At 39.4% G+C, this 27,582-nt stretch overlaps 1 protein-coding gene across 6 annotated transcripts in view; it reads left to right on the forward strand.

Moving 5' to 3' along the window:
- Positions 1-413: 413 nt before the first annotated feature.
- FAM135A (family with sequence similarity 135 member A) overlaps positions 414-27,582 on the forward strand; it is an 80,981-nt gene continuing 53,812 nt past the window's right edge. For 2 of the 6 annotated variants that reach the window (XM_058834649.1, XM_058834654.1), the window contains exons 1-3: positions 414-711; positions 15,858-15,937; positions 19,584-19,704. In XM_058834649.1, the coding sequence (XP_058690632.1) occupies positions 19,628-19,704 (77 nt within the window). In that variant the 5' untranslated portion in view covers positions 414-711; positions 15,858-15,937; positions 19,584-19,627. Of the gene's footprint in view, positions 712-828; positions 1,080-1,503; positions 1,523-7,935; positions 8,108-13,207; positions 13,227-15,857; positions 15,938-19,583; positions 19,705-27,582 lie in introns of those variants that run through there. The other 4 variants (XM_058834650.1, XM_058834653.1, XM_058834651.1 and 1 more) reach the window with 4 other exon arrangements.

Genomic DNA, 27,582 nt, shown 5'->3' on the forward strand with positions numbered 1-27,582 from the left:
CTCTGCTCCGTGCCCAGGCCGGGACAGCGGGCACCGGGAAAGCAGCGCTGACGGCCGCGGCAGAAGGCAGGCCTCCCCCGCCTCACAGCGTGCGCCTCCAAGGGGTCTCTGGGGAGCGGGCCGCGGGTGGAAAGCAGCGAGGGCTAAGCCCTGGGTGGGTCGCGTCCCTCCCGCCCCGGGGGTCTCCCGGCCCTTCGGGGCCGCCCCACATCGGCCCCGCGGAGCTGCAGGAGGGGCCCGAGCCGCGGCCCGGCCCGGCCCGGCGGGGCGGCAGGGGGAGCACGAGCGCGAGCCGGGCGCATCGCGGGGACAGCGGGGGCTCCCGCTGCCAGCAGCGGCCGCCGCGGGAGCCGCTCGGGAGACTCCTCGTAGCCGGAGCGAGGCGGCGCGGAAAGCCCGGCGCGGGAGCCGAGGATGCGGCCGCTACCACCGGCCTCCGCTTAGCCGCCGGCGCAGCCTCCCCGGCTGCAGCTCCGGCACACGCCGCCCCTCGGCGCCGGGCAGCAGGAAGCGGGGCTCGGCCGGCTCCCAGCGCCCCCCCTCCCCTCCCCGCCCAGCGCAGAGCGGGCGCCGGCGGCACGGGCCGTCGCGGGAGCAGCAGGCGCTGGCGTCGGATGCCTGCGCTACGCCATCCCGGTGCTGCCGCGGCCTGGACTTCGCGGGGAGCAGGGGCGATCGGCGGGCAGCGGCGGCCGCTCCTTTGTGTCCCAGGTCGGTGCCGGGGAGCGGCGGGGGGGCGCAGGGTGGTCGGGCAGAGCGGCGGGACCGTGTCCGTCCCCTCCCGGAGGTCTGGGGCAGGCGGCCACCACTCCGTGCCCGGCCTGTCTCTGGGGCCTCGGGCATGGCGGGCGGGGGACTTGTTTGTGTCAGTCTGACCCCCCCACCCCTCCCCGCACCTCGGCAGGAAAACTCGGGGAGCCTTTCCGCAGCCCGACTGGGTGGGCGGCGAGGTGAGGCGGGGGGCTCGGCCGCCTCCGCCGCGGGGCAGTGGACGACTCGTGGCCGGAGAAGTTTCTGTCCAGGCAGCGTTTCTCCACCGCTGTTGATTGTTTATCGCTTCGAGGCGGCGCCGAAAATAGGTCAGAAATAATGTTTCGTTCGTCCCCGCCGCGAAAAGTGTCCGAGGGCCGGCCGTGGTGCTAGGAACTGCTGGAGGCGATGGTGCCTTTCCCCTCCTTCCTCTCCTGAGAAATACGGGACCCTCACAGGGCTTGAAACAGTGGTGAGGGGGCGTTATTTATTTTTTATTTATTTATATGTCTGTTTCTGCGTGCAGTGTGGAAAGTTGCTGGCCGAGCGTTAGGAATAACTCGCAGCTATTTCCTGGTGCGCGGAGGGCGGCACTGGCGGCTCCCGCCCTCCCGGTCCGAGCGGGAACAGCCCGTTCCCCCCGGAACGCCGGCAGAGCAGGGCCGGGCCGGGCCGTGCCTTCAGCAGATGCTCGTCACCCCCGTTACCGTCCCTAGGATCTCGTCAGGGCTCGGTTAAACTCGGGGCGCGCTCGGCAGGATTTGCATGATCAGTAAGCGCTGTGGTGGAAATAATGTTTCTTTCTTGTATTATTTCAAGCAAAATTTCGAACAGAACCTGTTTGAAAGATTTATTTGATAATTAAGCGTTGCAAACATACTGCTTGGAAGAAAAGTTGAGTAGCATAACAGATTTTTAAAAATTGTAATTGGGAGATTTACAATCATGTTGATATTATAACCAGAGAGATATTTGTGCTGATGTGTTTAAGCCCACTTCCCCTTTCTCCTGATTGCAGAGGATTTTGCTGACTGAAAAGTAAACGAGCTACTGTTGGAGATATTACATTTTATCAAGTAGAGTGGACATAAATGCCTATTTTGTTTTACTGGGTTTTACTTTGTTTTTTAAGTGGTTCTTTCAACTTGCTTAATGCCTTATAAATAGCCAAAGCCTGAGGTAAAATCCACACGCACCACCTTTTGGTTTGCTTGGCTGATAGCAAGTAGCAAATGCTGCAGAATCTGTATTACTCTGGAAGGGAGTGTATTACATTTTCATCCATTAAATAACTCCAACTTAGCATTTTGATTTTGAAGATAAAATTGCTTGGCCCTTGCTAAGGGATAAATAGCACAGCCCAAACCTGGTTCAATAAATCTCTGCTTTGCTGGAACATTATGGTTTTTTTTGCAATGAAAGAATTCTGAATTTGTGGAGGAACAAATTAAGTACTCCACCATAGTTTCCGTTATTCCATTCAACAGTTCATTGCCCATTAGAACAGAATTATTTTGTAGGAAGTGAACAATAATCTGGGCTCTGGCTTTATCTTTGCATGTACTTTGAATGAATGAAGCACAGAGTTGTAATCTTGTTCTGTTTCTTCCATTTGAGTGTATCAGTAGTCACAGTCTAGTACCTGCATTTGGTATGTCACAGCTATAAATCTTAATCTGCATTTTCCTTGAGTGGACTAACTTGTTTTCCTTTTCCCATAATTCATTTTTCCGCCTGTAAATTATGTAAGTCAATTCTTAAGCTTTCCTTTAGTAATTGATAAAAGTCAGAGAATATGAATTTGGACTTGTTTTTTGGAGTGGTTTAAATATCCCTTGTGTGAAATACAGTGCTACACAACTGCTAAGAATTGACTGATATGTGAAAACACTCGTTTTGGACTTGAATTAGCACTTTATTAATAAAACTGATTTATTGCCTTTAATTCAAATTATGGTCAATGTGACTGGCCTGGATAAGGTTTGGCATGAATGGTAATCAGTAATAGTAAAGTGCACACAGCAACCAAAATCTGTCTTCAAAACTGTGATTTTGAAAATGTGCCAGACAAACCAACACAGTTGTTGATTCAATTTAATTCCATTGCAATAGAATTTACTTTTGTTTTGAGTTAAGTAAAACCTCAAAAATAACACTTTGGGCTCTGTTCAGATTTCGGAAGAGCTAAGCCCTTGCATCTCTTCTGAAGCCTCAGTGATGGATGTGACACTGTTACCTGACACTGCAGTGTTGTGGTTTTAACATTTCCCTTGGCAGCACATGGGTTTCAAAGCTCAGTTCCAGGACTGTCTCTGGTGCTTTTTGCTCACAAATATAGAATTAGTGAATTCAGTTCCCAAGCAGGGAGAGATGTTAAAACTGGGATCCATTGCTCACTCTGGCATTCCTTCTTGACTTTGCTAGTCAGTTATCGGCTGAGATTGACACTGACAAGTTCTAGTGGGCTTGGTTGTGGTTTTGAGATATGATAAACACTCTTTGACAGGATGTTTCTATCAGTATCTCATTCTCACCAGGTTACAATCTGGTGTTTTGGTGTGAGCTTCTCTTGCTGGAAGTGATTAGAATGGGATATGAATGCCACAGCCATCTGTCAGGCTGGGGAGGTGCATAGGAAACCAAATCCTGGCAAAAAAGCAAGGCAGATTACTCTGAATGGCAAGGTTTTGAGCTACTGCAGGTAAGGTTATGGGAGCCCTTTATGAGCTCTGACTCTTGTACTGTTTTTCCCTTGAAGTAAACCTGGTTGCCTACACCAACCTAGGAGGCAGGTGCCCAAATGTTTATTAACGTAATGCTGAGAGTGCTGATGCCTGTGTCTCTCTCTCTCTTGGCCTGGTTGCTGTCCTTGAATTGAACAAATCTGAGAGTTAAATCAGTACCAAAGATGGAACTCAGTGTGAGAATCAATAATCAAGGGCTGTGAATTTTTGTTACTGCTGACCTTGTTTCAGTGTTTGAAGTTGTTATTGTGATAAAGACTAATGTTTGTAATCCTTGCTTGATAACTGTTTCATCTTGTACTTTGTGTTTTCTGTCTTGAAGTCTTTTTGTTCTTTTTCATCTCCCAATCCCTACAGACTATAGGACAATCTTGGTTAACCAAGGTGGAAGAGTTGTCATTTTATTGTGTGGGTTTTCCCCTTCCCCTTTTTCTCTGTATGGAAAAATACAGTCTCACTAGTGCTTTGTTTTCATGACAGGAAAGATGAATAGCACCTGTGTGTTGACCAGCCAGTGTCCCTAATGGATATTTGTTTTGACAGGTTGTTGTATGTCAGTTATCTCTGACAGGCTGTTGCTCAGAGAACCTGGAGCCTAAATAAATATTACTGTGTCAACTACTAGCACATTAATTTCTTTAGGTTAACTAAGAGCATAACTCAGGGTTTTGAATTATTAATTATTTAATCTTGCATTCAATATTCCTCCTAATGAACAAGCATGGGAATTTTTTTATTTTTTTTTTCTTTAAATGAAAAGTTTATCTTGCAATCTTCAAAAGTTTTATTTGTTTCTATTTCCTGGTGATACAGTTCAGTGGTTACAGTGCTGGGTTGACATTTGGACTTGATATCTTTAAAGGTCTCTTCCAACTTTGATGATTCTAGTCGGAATGAGGGATTGCTTGAATCCACTCAAAAGTCACTTTTTTGGCCCCTGTGAGCTTGTTACAATCATACTTTGCTTCTGAAAAAATGCTAATTCTATGTTTTTCTGCCACAACTAGGAAAAACAGTAAAGTATGTCTTTACATTCTGTTAATATTAATGCACCATGTGTTTTCTCCTTGGCAAGACACGTGATTTTATGTTTGCTGTACATCTGCTGATTTTGGCCCTCTCTAGCATTTTGCTAAACACCTTTTGAACACATTAATTCATTGTATACATGTCATTAAGTGTTGTGTGTAGAAAAATAAGTTACTGTTGAAGTATAGCATAATTAAATATTTATGCTTTCATTTATAGCAAAAGCAGTTGGTATTTAGTAATGTGGTGTTGATGATATTTGTAGAAGTCTGTTGTACAAACCGTCTTCCTCAAAGAACAATGCATGGAACCTTTGTGGTAAAAAGAGTATACAACAAAGAGTATACAAGAAAAAAATCTCAAAGGGAGGAAATAAGTTTGCCATAGTTTCAGGTCAGGAAGAAGTCAGGTGAGCAAATTGTGTTTACTTCAAGCAGGAAATTGATGACAGCATTGTTCTTGGAAAGAACAGACAGAGAAATAAGGAGCAGAACAAAATCTCACAGAGCTCAGCTTACAAGTGGAACAAAAGTTGAAAATGCTAAAGCAAATTGAAATGACATCAGTTCTTCATTTTGTTAGATGGTTTCAGTGCTTTTTTTAGTAATGGATTTTCTGTATAGGTTTTGAAATCGGGAACGTTTTTGTTGCGAAGAATTTTGAACTTTATATTGTGCAAGAAATTTTGTTGGAAACAAGATACAAAGTTTCACTTACCAATATGTCTTAGTAAATTTAAAAGTCTACATTTCTGAATTGCAAGTCTTGTATCAGAAAAAGGGAAAGCATACAGATTTTGCTGTATTTAGCTTTCTAGTGAAAAGTTAAAAATTTGTTAGCTCTAATACTATAGAATTACACATATATATACATATGCACATGTGTGCATGTGGTTTGCTGAATCTTGTTTGTAGAATAAATCACAAACCTATACACACCATACCCCCAAATTAAGAAGAAATCTATAGCATTCAACAGTTAATTTTGCAGGAAGCTTTACACTTGACCTCTGACATTTTGAAGTAATAAACTGACTTGTTTTCCAGATGCAAGTCTGCTTACTATAATCACAACCTTGTTCACATGCTGTGACCTCATGAATTAATCCCTGTTACTGACAATACCATAGATCACTCATTGCCTGTTGCATAAAGGATGTTGAGAGATAATGCTTATCATGCTTTCTAGCTATAAAATAAACTGAATTTTCTTTATGCCTTAGATGATTTTTCTAAAGTTAACAAACGAGGTTTGCCTTCCAATTTTCATATTAAAATGACTTTCAGTACATTTTCTGTCTTCTTTCTATTGAAATTTACAAGGAAAATGTTGTAGTATTTGTGCTTCTGTAGAAGAAGCTGTACTTTCTCCCCAGGCTGTCAGTTCCGTTATCGCTTGATGATTTTTCTGCATAATGATTGTGTATTTCAATGTAAAAAAAAATCCGTCTAAATAGTGTAATTAATGCTCCTGAGTTTTAGTGGTAGAGGTAGTTGTAGTTGCATATGTAGTGCTTTTAAACTTAATATTAACCTCTTGCCTGTCTATTTGTGGCCCATCCAGCTTACTATAAATGCATGTATATATTTTTAAAAGGTTTTGCTGGGTAAATTCTGAGATTATACCAGCTGTCAGATAATTCTAGAGCCTGTATATTCAGGCACCTCTGACCTTCAATCCCTCACTGTGGTGAAAGAAATCCAGATTGAAACATGCCAAGGTATTGAGGATATTTGAAGTACTGGAACAATAAAGCATAGATAGTAAACATGTTTTACTGCTTTACGTGTAGAAAGCTTATGAGGAAAGAACCTTGTAATGAGTGACATCATACCAGATCTGAACGTGGAAGTCAGAACCTAGATCTCCACTTTTGTGGACATTCTGTCTTGCTGGACTTCTTTTTCTAATGAAAGCCCTTGTTGCTGGGACAGAAGCTCAGAGCAATTGGGTTTTACTTGCTGTTAATTTTATTTTGCATGTTCTTAAGAAACCACCTGTGGAAGGTACATTGTATGTCTCTGGTTTGAATGCTAGCTAATGCTGCTGATGTTTGAGCTGAATTTGAGTTTGTGACTAGAAGCTCTAACAGATGTGTTACCTGTCTTTTGATATAAATGTGTAAAAGCTGATGGAGTTTAGCTAGAATGATGACTTTTCATGGCCAGTCAGTATAGTTTGCCTTTCTCAGGTAGGAGAGGAAGGAACAAGGTTGGTTTTTGAAAACCAACCAGCCATGCTGTCAGCAGGGTAGGGAAAGCTTCTGATGACTTTGATTCCTAGTTGTCAGGTCTTTTTTTCCCCTGAATGTTTATGCTATATTTAAGGGGTGGTTTTACTTGTTCTAGTTATAGCAAATTTAAAAGCAGCATGTAAAGGATTTAATGATTACAAAATGTTAGTACAAGAATTTCTAACTAAACATGACAAGTAAACGGTAGGAGAAAAGGAGTGAACAGAAACTGTTCCATACAAAACACTGTCAAAAGTTGTTCAAGTAGCATTGGTGATGATTCAAGCTAATTCGGAAAACAGTTTTCTGTTTTGTTTTGATGTAACTCTAAGTCTACCCACTGAAGTTACTTAAGGTGATTATTAGATTTGTTTTGTTTCCAGTGTTATTTTGGAAACAGGGTCTTGCCATTTTAGGTTTGTGTCAGTGTTTTTAGCAGCTTCTCACACATCAGCATTGTTCTGTTAGTGAAACAGTGGGGGAGCGGGAGGTAAGAGGAACGTGAAGCCTTCAAGCTGCACCACAAACAAAAGCAAATATTGAAACTGAATTTGTTGATGCTGCTATACTTGTCTGTTTAATAGAGACTCTTTAGTAAGATATTCTGTCACGGTAGTGGGTGAGGAGCAGTGCCAGCGCTCTAAGGGGACGGTTGCAGCCTGTGGAGCAGGCTGTGCTGACTTGGGCAGCCCTGTCACTCTCTTCTTCCATGACAGGGAGCAGAAGAGGCCTTCCTCAGCAGAAATTGTGCCTGTGTCCTGATACCAGATGTGTCAGGTGGTTACCCTGCAGGCAGAGTGTGTTTCTGGGCCTGTTGGGACAGAGCTGCTGGAAGGTGCTCGGCTTTCCACCCTTCCATGCCTCCTTCTGGAAGGAAATGGTCTGGGGTTCCAAGGGGGGCACCCAGGTGAGATGTTGCCTCCCTGGGAAACCAGGCCTGTGAGTAGGGAGCAGAACTTGTTCTGTGGAGCAGAGGGGAGGTTAGAGTGAGCTGCTGCTTGGGCTCTGGGGTTGTGTCCTTCCATGGAAGAAGTGGGGAAGTGATAGGGTGTTACTGTCCAGCTTCTGAGGTGTATCAAAGAAAGGAATGGAGGGTAAAAATATTGCCTCAGGAATGGCTGTGAGAACTGACAGTTTCTTTCACCCTGGTACTGAGACCTCTTTGCTTTGCTGTGCCAGGGCTGTGGCTTATGGAGGCTGAGGGGACGACTGGCCAAGGAACCGCTGTGTTGTGCTGCTGCGCGCCTCCCTTCCCGGTGCTCGACGGCACTGCTATTTATGGAGCTTTGCTTTGAAACCGGATAAGGAAGTGATCTGATCAAGCCCTGCAAAAATAGACTGTTCTAAAATGGTAACTAATTAATTTTAAAATGCTGTCCCACAAGCACTGTGTTGGCAGTGTTGAGGGGGCGATGTATTGATGCTATGAAGATGTGAATAAGCACCTGAGGCAGAAATTTCTGAAGCTGTTCCTAGTGTGGAAGACTTCATGTAGTTTCATGGACAAAGTTGGCGTAAATTCTTGCTATGCCCTCACTCACCTCTTCAGGGTTAGATGCTAATATAGGTATACTCTTGAGATAGATCACTGCAGCTGTTTGTGGAACCATGCTGTATTTAAATCAGCGAAATGTTGCTGTTTAAATTAAAAACGCAAAAAACTAACCAAAAACACCACTCATAGCCACCAATAACTTACAAAGTAACCTCCAAAATAGCTGTAAATGTTTGTTTTTTTACTGTGGGCCTTTTTGTCTCCCACAACTGCCAGCACAATTGCAGAGATGGCTGTTTGTGGCGTCGACGCAAGCAAGTCTGCAAGGGAGCAAAAGGATATAATTTAAAGACTTTGCTATTGATATATAATGTGCTGTGTCTCTTTACGGACTTTTTGATTTGGGTTCTTTTTCCCTTTGAACTGAAGATTGATGAGAGGGAGGCGGTTTTTTCTCTCGTTCGGTCTCAGTTGTTTATTTTTTCTTATCAGCATTACAAGGTACAAGGAGCTATGTGCACTATGATAGAAAAGGGGTAAAATGGCTAACAAAGATCTTCTTCAAGGTCTTTTATATGTCCATTTACCCAATTAACAGATGCCAACTAAGTTATTTTTCTTAGTGACCCAATGACCCAACACCTGTGTGTTGCACTGTGACATTTTCTACCCAATCACCTACTACTACCCAAACACCCCTAGGAGAAGAACATGAAGAAGAAAGAAGAAGGACAAGGGACAGCACCCTAAATCCTCCATCTTGTCTCCTGTTCTCTAAACTACTTTTTCACCCAGTGATTTAAGAAACTTTCTAATCTACACATTTACACATTTCTTATCTAACTTTAACATTTGTTTTCATGTATCACCATGAAAACATGCACATGAATTTCATATTATATGAAATTCAGTGTTTCTTTGAATCCTGGAACTAAATATTAAGAGCAAGAGCACACAGTCTGTATCTCAGACTCCAACAGTGCTGTTTTCTCAGGGTGCTTACTGATGTCCAGGTTTCTTAGAGTGTGCATGCTAAGATCTACTCATTTTGTTCAAGCTACCATCACAGCTGTCCACCAATGCTGATCTGTGTTGTCTTTACTTGACACTTGTTTCTTCAAAGACTTCTTTGCCTGAGCATTTGTCAATAAAAAAACTACACATAGTACTCTGCATACTGTTTAGTCTTTTCTTGTCTAAATGGGTAAAAAAAGTAGGGAGTGATTAAATTTTATTGTATTCCTTCCTTGGGAGCGGGGAGTCTGGATTATTTGTTTATAGGGGTTTTGGTTTTTTTGTTGTTGCTATTTTGTTTTTTGCTTGGGGTTTTTGTTGTTGCTGTTGTTGTTTTGGGTTGTTGGGTTTGTTGTGGTTTTTTTTTTTTGTTTGGTTTTCTGCTTTGTTTGTTTGTTTTTTTGGGGGACATTTTTTGTTGGTTTTGTGGGGCTTTTTTTTGCCTGTTAGGTCAGATCTGTTTTGCTCCAGGCTTCAGTGGTATAAAAAAGAGTGTGGAATGTTAATGACAGAGCATTAAAATCTTGTGCTTGACTGGTTTGGGTAACAACTAAGTGAACTTAGAAGTTTAGGTATGTTTCAACTTAGTGCTCTTAGACTTGGAGGTGTACAAGGTATAAGCTGCTGGAGGTGCTGAGGTTACAGGGAAAAGTGTCTCTTCCTCATCTGGTCAGTATGAAAATAATTGAGCATCAAGAGAGCTTAAAGCCTTAGGCCAAATTGACATGTGGGTATTTGTTTGCTACAATATGTTTTTGAAAAGCTTTAATGCACATTCTGAAATACTTTTTATGACCTCATTAGGTCATTTCTTGCAGTGGCAGTCTGCTAAATTGTCCTTCAACTTTGCACTTGTATCATTCAACCAGAACTAAATTGCACTTTGTACTGGAATAATATGGATTTGACTGTAAAATTAATGCATGCTTTGTGTAGCAGAAAAGTTTTTGACTTTTTATAGGATCTTAGAAGAGGGGTCAGTTGAAGAGAAGGTCTTGTATAGCATCAGAAAATCATTAAAAAAGGAACAAAATAAGAATATATTACTTTTCTCAGGTAGGTATTGAATAAAGGCAGTGGGCAGATGTTATGAGAAGGTAAAAACAATATTTTATATTTCCAGTTTTTAAGTTTGGGGTTTTTTTTGCACTGAAGATCAAAGAATTAAACTTTTCACCTAAATTTATGTGTTATAATGCTTACCTCGATTTGTTTAGTTAAAATGGTAGGAAACTGGAAGCCAAACCACAAGGAAATCAGCAACAGTGTGGCCAGCAGGACCAGGGCAGTAATTGTCCCTCTGTACTCAGCACTGGTGAGGCTTCATCTTGAGTCCTGGGTCCAGTTCTGGTCGCCTCACTACAAGACAAACATTGAGGTGCTGGAGCGAGTCCAGAGGAGGGCAGTGGAGCTGGTGAAGGGTCTGGAACACAAGTCCTGTGGGTATCTGGGGGTATTTATTCTGGAGAAAAGAAGGCTTAGGGATGACCTTATCACTCTCTACAATTACCGAGAAGGAGGGTGTTGCAAGATGTCTTCTTCTGAGTAATAGATGTGATAGGTAGAATGAGAGGAAATGGCTTTAAATTGTGTCAGGGAAAGTTTAGGTAGGAAAATTTCTTCACTGAAAGGGTTGTCCAACACTGAAAAAGGGTGCCTTATGGCTATGGTGAGATTACCATCCCTGAAAGTGTTTTAAAGAAGTGTGGAGTTGGCACTTGAGAACATGGTCTAGTGGTGGAGATAGCAGTGTTAGGCTACAGGTTGAACTTGATGATACTAGACGTCTTCTCCAACTTTAATGATTCTATGAAAAAAGTGAAGTCAAGGATGATGTTTTGAAAGATGTAGTAACTATCCGCAAATCAGCTGCCTTTACATTGGGTTATTAACATTAGGTGTTGAAAAATAAAATAGTTTTTGATACAGTACTCCTGTGTATTTCTGAAAGAACTTATATTTGTAAGAAGGTCCTGTCAGAGTCACTGTTTTTCTGTGTTGGCTGATCCAGCCTATCACCACCAATGCTATTACTGTAGGAACTACCAAGGAAGTGGTTTTGTGGCCACTGATCCTGAATCAGATTTACTATCAGATTATCCCCTAATGTAGCTTTGATCAGGCAGCCAAGCTATCACATTTCTTAAGTTAATAAGAGTATGCAATACATCATTTGCACTAACTTAATGCCTACTGTGGGAGGAAATACAGTAACTGTTTGGCATAAAGCCTTCCAATACAAAATCAACATGTCTAATCTAAACTGTATTTACTGTCTTGTCAAAGAATGACCTCAGAGCAGGTATTGGAACAATGACTCAACTCTGTAAATTGTGCTCTTTTATTTACAGAGGACAATAATACAGAATTATTACCTATTAAAAATAATTACGGATCATATACCACTAGATTTAGTTTTCATTTCTCTTGAAACCAAGGGTTTATATTTTTGAAAACAAGTTTGCTTGTGGTGGGAGAGAAGTTGCAACTTTCTTTTGGAGACTTTTGATTCATAAAGTATGGCAGAGTAATGACATTAACAGTCATTGGAGACATTTTAATGCCAAATTCATCTATCCATATGGAAGTTATTTTTTATTTAATGACATTGTTGGGACATGGAATTCAAAGAGAGAGAGCTTTCTTCCTTTGTAAGTAGGAAAATAAAGTATGTTTTAAGTGCACTTAGATATAACCTTTAAGAAGTTCTTTATGAAGAACCTATTTCATTGGACAGAACCAAATTATTTTAGTAAGCTTCCCTCTTCTACTCTATTAATTCTTATCTGATACATCATTCATAAATACAGTAGTTTATAAGAATGTGAATGTATTAGGCTATGGAATTTTGTTTTGTAAGCCAAAATTCTACAGCCTGCAATTTATTGGGGATTTTTCTGTTTACTCTAAGATCCTTATATACATTTTATGTAAAATTCCAAAAGACTTCGATTGTTTAGTATAAGCACTTCATTTTGCTTTTTCCCCTATAATACTTTTCTGAATAGGTTAGGAAAAGATAGATTGTGAGTTCATTAATGGAAAATTATAAACAAAACAAGTAATTAATTTACAGATTTATTTCTACATTTGCAAATGTATTTCTAGATATGTTACTGCTCCTGTGGTTAGAGGTATTTATTTTCATCACTTGTTGAGGTAGCTCAGCTTTACTGCTGATTTGCATAGTCCACTCTCCTTGGTTCTTGGCATGAGTGTGTGAAAGTTCATTTTTCTCACTCAAGTCAGTGTGTGGGATCAAAGTGGGACAAGGTGGCTGGCATAATGTAGTAGCACATATCCTGAACTGCTTCTGCTTATCATCAAAATGCTCTATTGTAGCTGGTTCTGACTCAAAAGCAGTCACATTTGTGGCAGTTATTTCATACCTCTTTAATAATTTTTAAAATGTGGATTTTATTTTTATGGGAGGTCTTTGTAGAAGGCAAATAAAACATTCCATTTGGTTTATTCTTGTTCTGTTTCCATTTTTCTGTGCAAATTATTGTTGAAACCATTGCTCAATTCATTTTAATGAGAAAGAGGAGAAAGGATCTCAGAGATGATGCAATTTTTGTTCAGAGTAAATTGGTGGCTGAAGAGAGAAGTTAGTGTCCATACTGGGAGGGAAAATGCAGAGATCTGTAAGCAAGGGATCTCTTTTACGGCAGGAGTTTTTGTGGTGGAGGGAGGAGAACACATAGATAAAAAAGATCTTTTAACTGCTCTCACAGAATTTTTCCTGTTAAACTTTTTAATGAGGAAGCTTAGAAATAACATGTCATTTGTCAAACAGACAAAGACCAATGCTAGGATAGAAGGGAATAAGCCTAATAAGTGTTCAAGATGAATTATTGTATCACATGTATGATCTATTAATAGAGGAGAAGAAAAGAAATAAATGCAACACCTTAATGACTTCTCTGCTCAGTGGGAATAATCAAGTTGTCAGCTCAAAGTAGTGAGTATGTTGTTTTTATCAGTGTGCTGCATAGGGGACAAGATATTGGTGCTAAATTTAAAGCAAAAAGTATGAAAACTTGAATTTTAATGCCTGATTAAGTTGGTTGTTAATCTAGCCCATTAAAATGTTATAGGTATCTTGCATTAGCTTTGTTAGAATCAAACCTTGTGGTTGGCTGAGAAGTAGTCTAGACTTAGAGAACCAGGCATGAAGAAAATTGTAATAGTTGGGTTTTGCCCGGAGCCCATGAGAATTAGGTCATTGTTTAACTATATGTGTAGTTATTTACTTCACATAATTATTATAACTGTGATGCTTTAAAAAAAATTGATTAAGAAATCCTGATGTAGTCTGTTCTGAAGTATTTTTCTAGTGGTGGTCATGTCTTTTTAAAATTGAGATAATGAATTGAATAAGGTATTCTAGATATTTCCACATAAGGGTTTTGTTTGTTTGTTTTACAACATGATGATTATGCAAACCAAAATTCAACGACTATTTCTTTTCTACACTCTCACCTTTTTAATTATGGAGAAGCAGTGTTTATTTCTAGTGCTGGGAAACTCTAGTCTCAACCAGAACATTGTGATATCAAGTGCTGCACAGCTGTGAAAGGATTTCAAAGGACAGGGGAGTTATGCTTGCAGTAGTTCAGGCTTTCTCTGCAGGGAATGCAGAGAGAGAGCTGAAATGATCAAAATAATAGACTCGTTCTTTGCAGCACCATGCTGAACTAATACATGCAGTGAATTATGCTTTTTCAGCCTCACAGTAATTAAAATAAAAGGATATTAGCTTGAATGAGTTTTGGCTGTATGGATAGATGGGATATATTTCTAATCACACGCAGAAAAATTTGGCACATCTTCTGTATAGTCTTGCCAAAGTCTGTGAGAACCCAGGGAAAACTAAATGAAAAATGGTGTCTAGATTTCCAGTCAGATTGTGCTAGTATGCAGACTCAGAAGGTAAGCATTAGGAATAGCTTTGCTGGTCAGGTCGAGAACTTTGTTTTCACCACACTAAGTTTCAGCTGAAGGCAGTGTCCAAGAAACAGCTAAAATTGGAATTGAAGGCAGTTCTCAGGTAGGGGGACAAACCTGTGAGTCATCAGCACAGGGATAGATGGTGGCTGAATTTGTGTTGGCAGGTGCTGGATCTCTGAGCGTACAGGAGAAAAGAACTGGTAAAAAAGCTCAGGGATAGAGATGTACAAGGCTCCTACAGCAGCTTTGAAGAAAAACACTCCTTGAATATTAAATGAACAACTAGAAACTGACTGGAGCAAAATGAATGCTTTAATTTTCATTTGTAGATTCTTTAGTTTTACTAGATTTCCACTGAATATAAAATACTAAATTTAAGGAGGCTAGAAAAAAATCAGTTTCTTAGAATCTTGCATGCTTTTTCTCTCTCTTTCCAAAAAAAAAGAACTCAGTCTTCTTTAAAAGAGAACTGGTATGACACAGGCTGTAAAGCATTGTTAAACAAATGTAATAAATGTTGGTGCCATATTTATGTGGCAATATGGCATCAGGATTTTACTGGATTATTGAAAATTTGTGATATCAAAGATGTAATATCAACATGACATGCACAAGTTAAATCTGTTTTAAAAATATCCAGATACTCTTTTTTATGTTCTACTTTCTCCGTTTTCTTCCCTCTGAAGCTAAGGCAAAACCAGTTTAGTTTCACAGCTTGCCTGCACAAGCTGTGATAGGTTTTGTGTTTGTATTTCTTTGAAATATACATACAGAAAGATGCAAAGTTCCTTTAAGAGAGTATAAGTAAGTGTTCTCTTTTCTGTATCTTTGAAATCTAAAAGTCATCAGATAAAAAAGAGATTTTTCATTTTTTTATTGTCTTTTTTAAGTACGCCAATGGTTTCAGAGTGCAGGAGAGATGAACTGATTATTAAACAGTTTTAAGGTAGTGGTTTATCAGGAGGTCCAGGGAGAGCTTCAGAATATTTGGTGGTGTTGACCTACCTGCAGCGTTGGCTCTAAGAAAGTGGGTTCATGCTCTAAGGCTCTTCTTGTCCCCTGAATTTTGGCTCCTGTGGAGAAGGGACATAAGATTTACCAGGAGAATCTCATCAGACCTGTTCTTATAAGTTGTCTCCTCCCTGGTAGCTATGTAAAGCTGTGTGGGGGCTTGAGCTGTATTTGATGACTCAGGCCAGAATATCCTCCTACCTCTTCATAGCTGTGTTCCTGCTGGTGAGCTGAGAGTCTCTCTGAAGATTGGGGAGCCTGTGGTGTGGCTGGGGGTTTATCAGAGTCTTCTGGGAGCTTAGAATTCTTTGGTGAAGACAGGGATAGTTTGGCTGGACATAGCAATGTCAGCTTTTCCAGAACATGGGCTTCATGAGAAGTTGTATTTTTTACTTTATTTTGTAAAAATACGTATCAGACTGCTACACTTTAGGACAGCTGAAAACTGCAGTGCAGGACCCAAAGTTAGATGGGAGCATGCTGGTAGGCAGTTCTTGTGTGATTGTTGGAGAGCTCATGATAAAGGTTGTTGTTACTAGAATGCAGGAAAAGAGAACAAAGTACATAAGTACTAAAACATTCTAGAGATGTTGCTTTTAGTAAAATGTTTGTTTGTTTGTTTGTTTTTTAGTTCAAGCACTATGTTTTTGACAGCAAAGAACTGGAAGACTGGTTGATCGACATACTAAAATGGAGTATTTACCAGTGCAGGTAAGACATTCTTTGAACGTCTTTTTGCAGTTACATTTCTCAGCATTGTTTTGCAGTTCCCAGTGCAAATAGCTAGTTTGGCAAATGGCAGTGCTACACAGTCATTTTTCCAAAAACAAAGCTGGTTTAGGAGGTTTCTGTATCTTCAGTTCACTCTCAGATGCTCTGATGCAGCTGCTAAAAAGTAGCACTAAACTGCTTGATTTAGAAAAAATAAAACCAGAAACAAGAAACAAAAGCAAAATCTTTTTCCCTTCAGATGAACCTTAAAAATATGTTATCCTGTGATCCAGTTTGTATTGTGGCCTCAGGAAATATTAGTTTGGATAACTAAAGAAGTGGTGAAGTGATGTGGGGACAGCATGGACCAGCCAGGATATATAGGAGATTTTCTAACTTGGGGAAATAAGGAAGGAAACCCTCAGAAGTATGAAGGAATGGAAAGCTTGTCCCTCAGTGTAGGATCAAGTGGTTTTAACTGACATTTTAACTATTGGAGATGTTAAATCTCAGTGCTCTAAATACTTTTGAATATTGAAATGCTGGTTTGATTGTAAAAGTAAAGTAGCTACCAAAAGTTTAGAACACACCTGTTCTAATTTGTGTATTAAGGTATTGTCATTTATTATCAGACCTTCTGATATGGGTTTATATGCTGCATTAAACTCCATTTCTCATGTAGAGAGCTCCTACTGAAGGATTCTTTTGTTTCTTAACGCAGTTTAAAAGTTAATTTCCAAATGCTAATGATGTGCTTTAAAATAAAACAATAAGCCCATTAAGTATTAAAATGAGTTGTGGACTTCTGTTGTAGATGAAGTTTGTGAAGTGCAGCTGTAAATTTGACAGGAATCTATACAACAAGTACCTCTACTATGAGTTCAGTGAGTTGTTATGAGTTCAAATTTTTGTTGGCTTTTGTATAATTAGTGTACAAGCTTAAGACTTTGTCTAAGTTGAGTTTCTCCTTTAAAATATTTATTCATAGTGTAACACTTTCTATTACATAGTTCACAGAACTGTTCTGTACTGTTTTCCTTTGCACTGGTATGAGAGGCTTTGGGAGAAAAGTGGTGATATGGTTTATGTCAGCCCAGGGCAGTGAGTGTTCCCCTTCTTCCAGTTTAAGGTGCACATGGAACAAGTTGATGCTCAACAAAGGAAAAGCTATTCTCAGTGGTCAGCTGGGTACGTGTGGCAGCATACAGCACTGCTTGCTGGATGTGCTGTTCTGTGAACTGTGCCACAGTATTTCTTACAGGTTTTGCAGTTGGTACTGGAGCAAGGCATAGACACTGCTTTTCCAAATACTGTTTGTAGTTGAGCAAGAGCTGCGTTAATGGATTAAAATGCATGGTGTTGTGTCATGCAGGCCTGTGGTTGCTGGACTCCGTGTTTGATCTGCAGGGAAAAATTGCCTGCCAGGCAATTTTTAGTTGACTGGCTGGGAGTGCTAAGTAAGCTCAATAGAGAAGGAAGGGAGGCAGTGGCCCCAACTAGAGCCATATTATACACAGTAGGAATACCACAAGTTCACTGGACAGCACTTTTGGCTGTCATGCAAGATATGTCTCTCTTAAGTTTTTTTTTTTTTGTTGAATTAACTCATTCATAAAAAGGACCTTTGAGCTTACTTAATTGGACTGGTTCTGGATTGTTCTGGGTTTTCCTGCTGGGGACTTGGGGGACCCTGATCGTGGCCCAACAGCAACTACAGGAATAGTCTTCCCTTCTCTTAATGGAGGCAAACCTGTTCAGGGAGTTAGCGCTGCTCTTTGTGCTGGGAAGTCAGAGCCTTGTCATGTCTTCTTCTCTTGAGAATGTAGTTTCATCAAAATGCAAGCTGGATGAGACTGCCCCATCCTTACTATCCTTACTTTATCCCTTTGCTTTTCCTTGAGTGCTTTATAGTGGCTTTCTTCTGAGATACTGAACAGTTTCATGTATAGCGCACAGGGTTTGTTGCTCAGCAGCCAAGGCTCACTGTGGGTCTACGATCTCTGGATCTCTGCCCTGTGACAGGTCAGGTTTCATTTGCAGAAGATACACTTGCATTTTAGTAGGTGGTGCCCATGTGATAACACAGTACTGCAGTCCCAACAAATTACAGTGCAGAACATTTTGATTCTAGCTTTGAAGACCACAGAAGACATCCCTATACAATACTATAGACAAAGCAGTGGAAGAAAGAATTGTTGCAAGGCCCTGTAGGCTGTCACTGCCAGTCAAGACTACAAACTGTAGCAAAACTTGTGGCATCATTCAATTAGTCTCTTGACATCCTTTGATTGAAATTTGAACAATGACAAGATTTTTTTAGACAAGCTGGGTTAATAGCATCATCTAGATGCTGTAGTTTTGACCTTGCAGTAAGGGCTCTTGATATGAATTCTTCATGTTGTCCTAATGTAGCAAGATTCCTCTTCCCCTGTCCCTTGTTAAGTCAGTAATGTACTGTTCCCATGTTTTTGTAAAGTGCGTTCAAAGCCCCTGTACTGGCTGTTAAACCAGTGTCAAAATTCACATCTTGTTTAGAGTTTAAAATCTACACCTGTATTACAATGCTTGAAGTCTTTCAGCTCCTCTAGAGTAGAGTACAGAAATGGAAATCTTGAGTCATATTCTAAAACAATTTAGTTGGTAGGCTAGAAGTTGTGCCCCTAAAGGTAACTTTGCTTTCAGCTGACTAATACCTGCTGTAGTCATGACTTTTCTTACCACCTGCTCTGTTTCAGTCTCAGTACTGCCTGCTACTTCACAAACACCCAAATGCATGTTCAAAATTTTAGAAACAAAGAAACCCCATAATCCATTCAAGCTCAAGACAATGTCTACTGCTTCTACACCAAAGCCAGAAAAATTGACTAATGTGCATGAAGTATATCCTGCTCAAGTTTTTTTTTTGTTGGCTTAGTCCTCAAACCAGACAGTGCTAGCAGAAACTGTGAAGTTTGAAGACAAGTGTTTGCAGAAAGTGTGGTCTGTTTTCATTAATCTAGTTGATAGTGTTGAAGGAAAACCGGCAGAATTTAGTAAAATCTATAGGATTTTAATTTAGGTATCAGCAGGCAGTTGTAAATTAGCAGAAACTCACTTGTCTGTAGCTGTGAAGATGATAGAATTATCACTTTGTCTACAAAAAAAATTGAACCCTGCCTTCTCCTGGAATCTCTCAGTCTAAAGCCTTACATGACCTGGTCAGACACTTTCTCTTTACTGTTTGGCTACTCTGTAATTCAGCTGTTGCTGTCCTCATGCTGGAGTTGAGGCTCTGCTGCCTGCATGGTCATTCTGCACCAACAAGGGCTGGAAGCAGCCCATGCTCTTTTTCTCCTTGTCAGAGAGTGTTTATCCCTCTCCAGCCAAGAACCAGAGCAGAGCTGCAGTATGTAGGTATCAGTAAGTGCCAGGATTGTATTATGCTGACAATGTGTTGTGGTGCTTCTCTGATAACACTTGATTCCTTCACAAGAAAGGTAGAAGTTACTGTGAGCTGGATTTGGTACATCCTATATTCTTGTTTACCTCAGGACCTGCATATTTAGGAAGCTGTGCAAAACTGTGTGTAAGCGTTGTCCTTTTTAGGACCAGATGGGCATTACCCCCAGCTTGTGTTCTAAATAGTTTGTTTTCTCTTTGTTTTCAGTAACTAAGGTGCTGACAAGTTTTGACTTCTTCATCCTCATAAACATGAGTGAAGTTCAGGCTATGGTAGAATTCTCCGTGGAGCTCCACAAATTCTTCAATGTGGATTTGTTTCAAAGAGGGTAGGTAGCATGTTCTTTCAGACTTTACTCTGTTGGATGGCTAATGTTGGAAAGACCTTAATGGGTACTCTGTCATATAGTGTTGTTTCATGTGTTACTGACTATTTTTATAGTGATTTGAATTTTTTTTATTCTATATTGAAAAGTCATATTTTTTCTAGGATTTAAAATTAAATGTTAAAGTAATTTTTTTCTTAAAATCAAAGCTGTAATACAATATTTTTGTCTAATTGGAGATGAGGGAAAACCTGTAGGTATGGAGAGTATGTTATATTCTTACCCAGGCCTTTACCCTTGCATGTCTTAATTTCTGTAATCCCTTTTGTTTGAAATATGATAGGTGTTTCTCTTCAATATTTTAAAAATGGTCTTGCCCCAATTAACCTCCTTGTTTATCAGTTTGGCAGTGGAGAATTTCAGCAGCCTCTTTCCTCTGATTGTGCTGTGCTTCCCGTTATTCAGGACTCCATGCTGTCTCTTTAGACTCTCCTGGGCTTCTCTTACTCCACCTTATCTCTGTAGAAGTCTTTTTCACATTCCTTTCATTTGATGTTACGTGATTGTCCTAGATTATTTTCTAAGGTCCTTGTTTCCCATTGCTATGCAGAAAATAATCCTTTGGAGCTATTAAAGATTATTGGTCCTTTAGTGTTGCAGTACATTAGCCTTCTGTCAATCCTCAAGTAGACTACAGTAAAAATGCCTGCTAGAGTTGAGCCTGTGTTAGTGTTTGCAGAGACAGAACAAGGTGTATCAGTGTTGATTTATGATAGCTGCCTTTTACAAAACAGTGTTGAGTAACTTTCCTCAGAAATATTTTAGTGATGAGAAAATACATTAGTGTTTTTAGCCTTGTCTTAGTTCAAGACATGTGTCTGTGTGTATTGTTTTCAGTACAGCTAGGGGATTTTTTTTGACAGAAGTGATGACCCATTATGCTTGCTACAATATGCAGTCAAAGTGTGTACAACAAACTGTCCCGTTTTTAGGGAAAATTATAATTTCACTCTTCATTGGAAGAGAAGGATTAAGAAAGGCTTAAGAGGTCTGGGAAAACACTGAGAATATTCTAATTACTTCAACAAAAAACCCCAGTTTTTTGAACTGTAGCCTTTTTTAATCTCTGAAATCAGTGAGAAAGGAGAGGGTGGAACATGGCAGCACATTTACTCTACTAGAGAACTCAAAGAGAAGAAAGCATTTTGGTTGTCTTAACCTTACAATTTTAATGGTTCCTCAGAAAGGTAGTTGAGAAGCAAAGCACAGCAATATAATTACCAGTGCTTTATCTGGCATATTTCTTTTTAGCTTACTCTTGCAGTAAGCTAAGAATCAGTAAATTTACAGGACAAGTTCAGAGAGGTGGAATGCTGACATAATGAAAAAAGTGATGTGAGGAGGTACGACTTCTCTGATTTCAAGCTGAACCTTTAACTCTGGGCACATTCCTGTAGAAATTAATGTCAGGAAGAGGAGAGAACTTCCAGAATAATTTGACAGACTGGGAAATGTGACTATTGCAATAAATTCAATTTGGGTAGGTTCCAGTATTTTTCTAGGAAATTGTTTATTTGAGACAGGATGTAATACTTTCATTCCTGGAGGAGCTCTTGGATAATGGATTGAATGAGCAGAAAAGGAAATCTTTAGTTTCATTGTTAGCTTCCTATTATTTAGCTACCACTATATTTAGCATGGTTTGTCTCACCAAAATCTGGTATGGAATTGATTATATTGTGTGCATTCAAGTCTTCCTAGTGTGGCATGCTTGTCTCATGGAGTAAGAAACATCATGACCTTCTGAGCTGTGTAGAATAAAATGTCAGCTATTGCAAGTAATCACATCAAGTACCTTCTTAAAACTTAGTAGATTTTTTTCCAAAGTATTTGTTTGCAGAGTGAATCGAGATTCTCACTCATTTGATTACTGGAGCTGTCATCATTCCCAGCCTAAATTTCCTTCTGACTAGTTTTAGTTGTTTTTCTTTACAGCTTTGTCTTGTGTTTAGAATCATTTTATCAGTCTGAAAGTTCACCCTTATGTGTTTTAGGTGTAAATCTTTTGTCCCTTTTATTAAATATGAACTGACATGAGTTTGGCCATTGGAATTTGTGGCACATTCCCCACCTTTTCAGTAGAGTCCCCATACCCTAATTAATATCCAGTCAAACTCATTTTACTCTCTTCCTGCTTTTATAACTATTTGAAGAAATCTGGCAACTCTTGCATCCAGCTGTATCATATTTTCTTGGATGTGTATATGTAGTGGCACTATAGTTGCCAGAAGCACTTATGACTGTTTTTACACTAACAATTAAATTTGGTATTTAGGGTACGAATTACTGAAAGCAGTGTTGAGGTCCTTACATCTGTGTGGTTCCAGAGTTACTTCACACTAGATTTCAACCTCATCTTCTGGAGCAGATGTTTTGTATCATGAGTGTAATTTGAAGTTGTTTGGATAAGTATTTAGTTCAGACCTTTTTGTGCCCCCAGGGGTTGAAGTGCATTTTGTGACAGGTAGATCAGAGTAGTTCAGCTTCCTTGGGAGACATCTAGGTTCTGTGACTGGAGAGCTCTCAGTGAATTGAAACAGCATGGAGCAAACTGGGGTCATTGGAGAAAGTGCCTCAAAACCACTGTTGATCTAAACTGGTCTAAACAGTGCAGACTGAGCTAAAATTTCTCATATTGTTTTACTCAAGGTTATATTTATATGAAGGGTTATAAATATATTTTTCTCCTAAGATACCCTCTGAAGCAGACTATTTTTGTTACTTTGAGATAACTGTTACTATTCCAAGAAGTGGTAACAGACAGTGCAGACACTTGATTGTAATAGGATATTTGTCTTATGTATCCAATACAGCTATTTTGTTCTCTTTTCTTATAACTGTGCCATTTGCTTTAAACCCAGCTTGTTACAGATGGCTCCACTGGTTTATTTTTATCTGTTAATTTCATTCAAAGAAGACTTCACACAGTTTTTGTTTTGAACTAGTGAGAGGTGATGATAGGAATTTTTGCCCAAACGGAGATTGATATGCAAGTTTTGTGTGACAAAATGAATTAAAGAAATGTATTTGTTTGGGACCTGTGAGAATGATAGTCTGAGACAGTGAAGTTTCAGGCTGTTTCATCATTTTAGCTCGTAGAAGTTCCAGTAAGGTGTAGGCTCTATAGTACTGATCTATAAAGACAAAGGAAACAGTCTGCTTGACTGCAGAAGTGGAGAATGAGTTGAGTGGAAAATTGGTTGGATGATTCAGCTCAAAGAGTTGTGGTCAGTGGTGCTAAGTCCAGCTTAAACTGGTGACTAGTGGCACCTCCCATGGACTGATATTGGGTCAGTAGTCTCAACAATCTTTGCACAGAATCATAGAATGACTTGGGTTGGAAGGGGCACTAAAGATCATCCAGTACCAACCCTCCTGCCATAGGGGAGGCACCTTCCATTAGACCAGGTTAGAGCTCCATCCACCCTGGCCTCGAGCACTTCCTGGGATGGGGTGGTCACAGCTTCTCTGGGCAGCCTGTTGCAATGCCTCACCACCCTATGACTAAAATAATTTCTTCCTAATATCTCATCTAACCCTACCGTCCTTCAGCTTAAAGCTGTTCAAGTTCAAAGATTTTGCTGTAAAAACAGGTTGGTTACCCCCTCATGTACATACATTTTGTATGTGTCAGCATATGTATGTGTCCTGAACTGAGGTATAAATGTGTTCAGAATGTCTGATTCCAAACAACTGGTTACTGAAAGGGCCCCAGTACTTTGTAGTGCTCAGTTGAAGTTCCCATGTTCCACCATGGGATGATGGATCCTGATGTCTAACTTGGGACAGTTATACCTTTTCTGTGGGTAGGGAGAAGAGTTTCCTGGTGACCTTCACTTGTGAGAAGATGAGATTTGCATTTCACTGGAGCTGTGTATTTCTTTTTTACCTGTAAATGGTAAATCTAATGAGCTAAAGAGACTTAGCTAGTAGTTTGTAGTTTAGTATAGTGCACATGTTGCTGCAAGATCTGCTTTGAAAATAGCTTTCATCTACATTTTCCCCATCTCTGTGCATTTTTATAATCCCACTGTTAAGTTATTTGTCACTAATCTTTTGTTACTTTGTCAGTAGTATGCATGCACATATAACTGGCCAAAGCAGGATTTAGAATACTCTTAATAGTAATGTCTCTGTGTTTTGCTTTTTTTTTTTTTTTTTTTTTGGTACCATTTTGATTTCTAAGGTACAATATGTGCAGTTTCATTGTGGGTTTCAGAAAAAGAACTTGCTAATGATTCTTTGGTGGTGTAAATTTGTTGTTACATAAGCTATGAGGAGAGGAAGTAAAATAAAGTATTAACAGTAGCTCTTCATTGCACATTTACTGCTCAGTGTGTCTTAGTTTTCTATTATTTTACTTTGTTTTGGGTTAAAGGATTCTTGTAAAACCACATGAAGAACTTACTTCAGTAATGTAAGTCTACCACACTTCTTTAAAGTCTTTTTGCTTTTAACTGTTGGGTAACAGATGGAGGACTAATACTAAATACCTTACACAGGAGAGACTTTGGCAGATTCTAACCTAAAACATATTTTTGGAGATGTATCGTATCTGAAAGGTTATTGGTAAGATTGCAGCATAAGTTGCTTGTGAACCTAAATCCTATTAAAAGTCAAAGGAATTTAAGCTTCAGAGACTACTGAAAATTTAGCCTTATGATATTCTTCTATTCCATAGATACACGTTTTTCCATGTGTAGGTACTTACTGATGTGTCTGAGCATCACTGACATTTTATGCATCCATGCATGTGGTTATGTAATAGAGCTTGAAAGAAAATAACACTGAATCAGAGTATGAAATTTAATTAATCTTATTATGATTACTTAGTAATGTCATGAGAAATAATGCATTATATGAAAAGTTGTATTGTTTTCTGGATCCAGTGTGTTGCTTACATTATTTTTAATTTTTTTAACAGAAAATTGAAAGTCAAAATGTATTCTTCCAGGAGGACAACTTTTCTTCCTCCTGGCTATATCAGTAATGAAAAGGTTTTATCCTTAAATGAAGAAGCAGCCCTTGATAATGGTTTGTGTTGCTAGCATATGATAGAATAACAAACTCTTGATGGACAAGGAGCATTCAGGTTCACCTGTTTGGTTTTGTTTTTAATTCATAAAGCTCAGACATACTTGTACTTTCAAAGTACGTTACTGTATGACATATTTTTCTGGAAATAAGTCTTGTGAATTGCCTTCTGACAGGATAGCTTATCTTCTGAAGTATTGTGCTGTGATCTTTACTTAATGTAATGCATCTTTACAAAGAGAGAAGAAAGCTGTCGAATTTGTCTAACAGTTGTAAGATGAGCTCTGTTCTTCAGCTTATTACAGTAATACAAATAGCAATTATACAGGTTTAAGATTTGGAGGGTTAGGCTGTAAACTCAAGGGAATAGTCTGTCTAGGAAAAATTATGCAAATATTTTTGGTCATAGGGTTGGTTGTTGTTGTTGTTGTTTTGTTGTTGTTTCTTTTTTTTTTTTAAATGGATCAGTTTCTGATTCTAGTTCATCAGTGGATGCACACACACAGGTCCTGCTTGCTCTGAGGTTAGAAAGGGTAAGACTGGGAATGACCAGGGGGAAAGTCTTATTTTAAATTGCCATTGCTAAAAAAGTTGAAACTTAGTATCACCAATTATCGTATTAGCCTGTGTGATGCAGGATGTCTGAGACACCAATGACATGGTCTGGTCCTAAAGAGCAGTTACATTTTAAAAGACAGAATCATGTCTTCTAAAATATAAAGTCTTATTTTTGTTGAAAATAGAGGTTAGAAAAGTAAGTGGAAAACTGAGCACTGTTGCCTTTGAGAAATTAAGGTTTTTTGAAGCACACTGAGGACATGAGGAGGTTGTTCTGCTTTTCTTCTTCAGTTCTCTGAAGTGCAGTGCCTGTATTAGGAGACTTGCAGCCACACAGGGAAGCTTGTCTGGGGGTCAGCTGGAGCCACTGTTAACTGGACTCCTACTTTTGAATTCTCCTCCCCACTCTCCTCCATGGTAATTCCTAGAAGACTGTACTCCAACTTAAGAAACTAAATGAGATCCTGATGCTACAGTTTTTAGCTACATAGTCTGACCCATAAAGATGATTGTACAGATGTTTATTTCTTCACTCATTATTCATAGAGGTGTAGCTAAGAGTTGGTAGTTGCAGTTGTCCTGAGGGAGTGGTTTTTTCCCTGCATCCCCCATATTCAAAAAATATCACTTCAATGTTTTGTAATGTTTATGGGTACTCAGTGCATCTTCCAGATGTCTCAGACATGGGGTACAAATTTCAAATTACCTGAATTTTGTTCAGATTTTAGCTCTTATGCTTAAGTAGTACTTTTGGACATTTTAAAAATAACAACTTTTGCAATTGAAATTATAATTTTGCAACAGAAAACATTTTTTCAATTTAGAATTAAAGCTTTCTAATGGCGTCCCATCTCCTCCAGACATTCAATTTGGTAAAATTCCATTTTCTAAGAACAAAAAGATAAAGAGCTCAGATGCCTATTTATACCATGTTGCTGCTTTTCTGGACCTGACAGTGCCATGGTAGGCACAGCTCTTTGGTGTGACAGTTATATGGCATAATTTGCTGTCCTTTGGGACTGCTTTTGGAGGGGTCTGTGTAATTCATTCTTTCTCTGTGCAATTGAAGAAATAGAGGTCTTGTGTATATAAGACCAAGTACCATTTCACACTGCAGAGTAACAATTGTACTCAGCATGTCTTGCCTTGTAATCCGTCAGGAGAAACATGATCAATGAGTTTAGTTTAGTGAGGGAGTAAATGACAGTATAAGACAGGAATGAGTATAAAAGGATTTTGTCTGGAGAAGACCCATTCTTTTATTTTGCAGAAGATATAGCTATCAGCTGTGTGTAATATGAAGGTAGAATGGGCATAGGTGTTAGCTGAAGGCATTGCAACAATGATTTCTTGAATATGCACCTGCTTTTTCTAAATTGAGTTTTACTGAGTTCGGTATTCTGGAGTGGTATGTGACAGCAGTAACAGTTTTAATTTTGTATTGAATATATATTTAGTCACTAAAATTGCTATTTTTAGATTCTTTCAAATGTTAGCACCTATATGTGCAGAAGTTTGTAGCTTGTGCATAGTCTTACAGTTCAGACCTGGCACTGTGAGATGGTAGCTAAACCCAGAAAAATCTGTCATTCATAGGTGTTTTGCCTTATTTATGTGTGCTTGGTTAATACACATAATAGTTACAGCAGAAATATGGTTCTTTAAGTTAGTTTACCATCCATAGCTATCTGAGGGAAGAGAGAGAGAAAGATGCTTATCCTGTGTTTCAAAGTCTTGGCTGCCTCACGACACGGCAGAGGTTTCTGGTATAGTGTCTTTTTGTGTCTCTTTTGTTGCTCATACAAGCTAATAATACATTTATGTATGCCTGTATCTGTAATCACAAATAGGACTTTAATGGATTGTCACAAACTGCAGAGAGCATATAGCTTTGTTGGAACAGGGAACCAAGCTCAGTCCTACCACCAAATGCAAACTCAGACTCGATTCCTCCAGTCAGGTGCTTGCTTCAAAATCTCTTCCTCTTTTACTTTTTATGCCTCCTGCCGATTACTGTATTCCACATAAAGTAACTCATTAGATTTTTGAATATTTTTTTTAACCTTATTTCACCCTACTCATTTGCTCTTTGCCAGATTCTGACTCACTTTGGCCATGGGGGAAGAAGCTTAAAATACCTCCAAATACTTAGAGACTCTCTAGACTGGACCATCATGTTCATGCTTATGCACACATAACTTCCTTTGTTGATTTGGAAAGTTTTAATAT

This window comes from Poecile atricapillus, chromosome 3 (assembly GCF_030490865.1).
Source record: "Poecile atricapillus isolate bPoeAtr1 chromosome 3, bPoeAtr1.hap1, whole genome shotgun sequence".
NCBI classification, from domain to species: Eukaryota; Metazoa; Chordata; class Aves; order Passeriformes; family Paridae; genus Poecile; species Poecile atricapillus.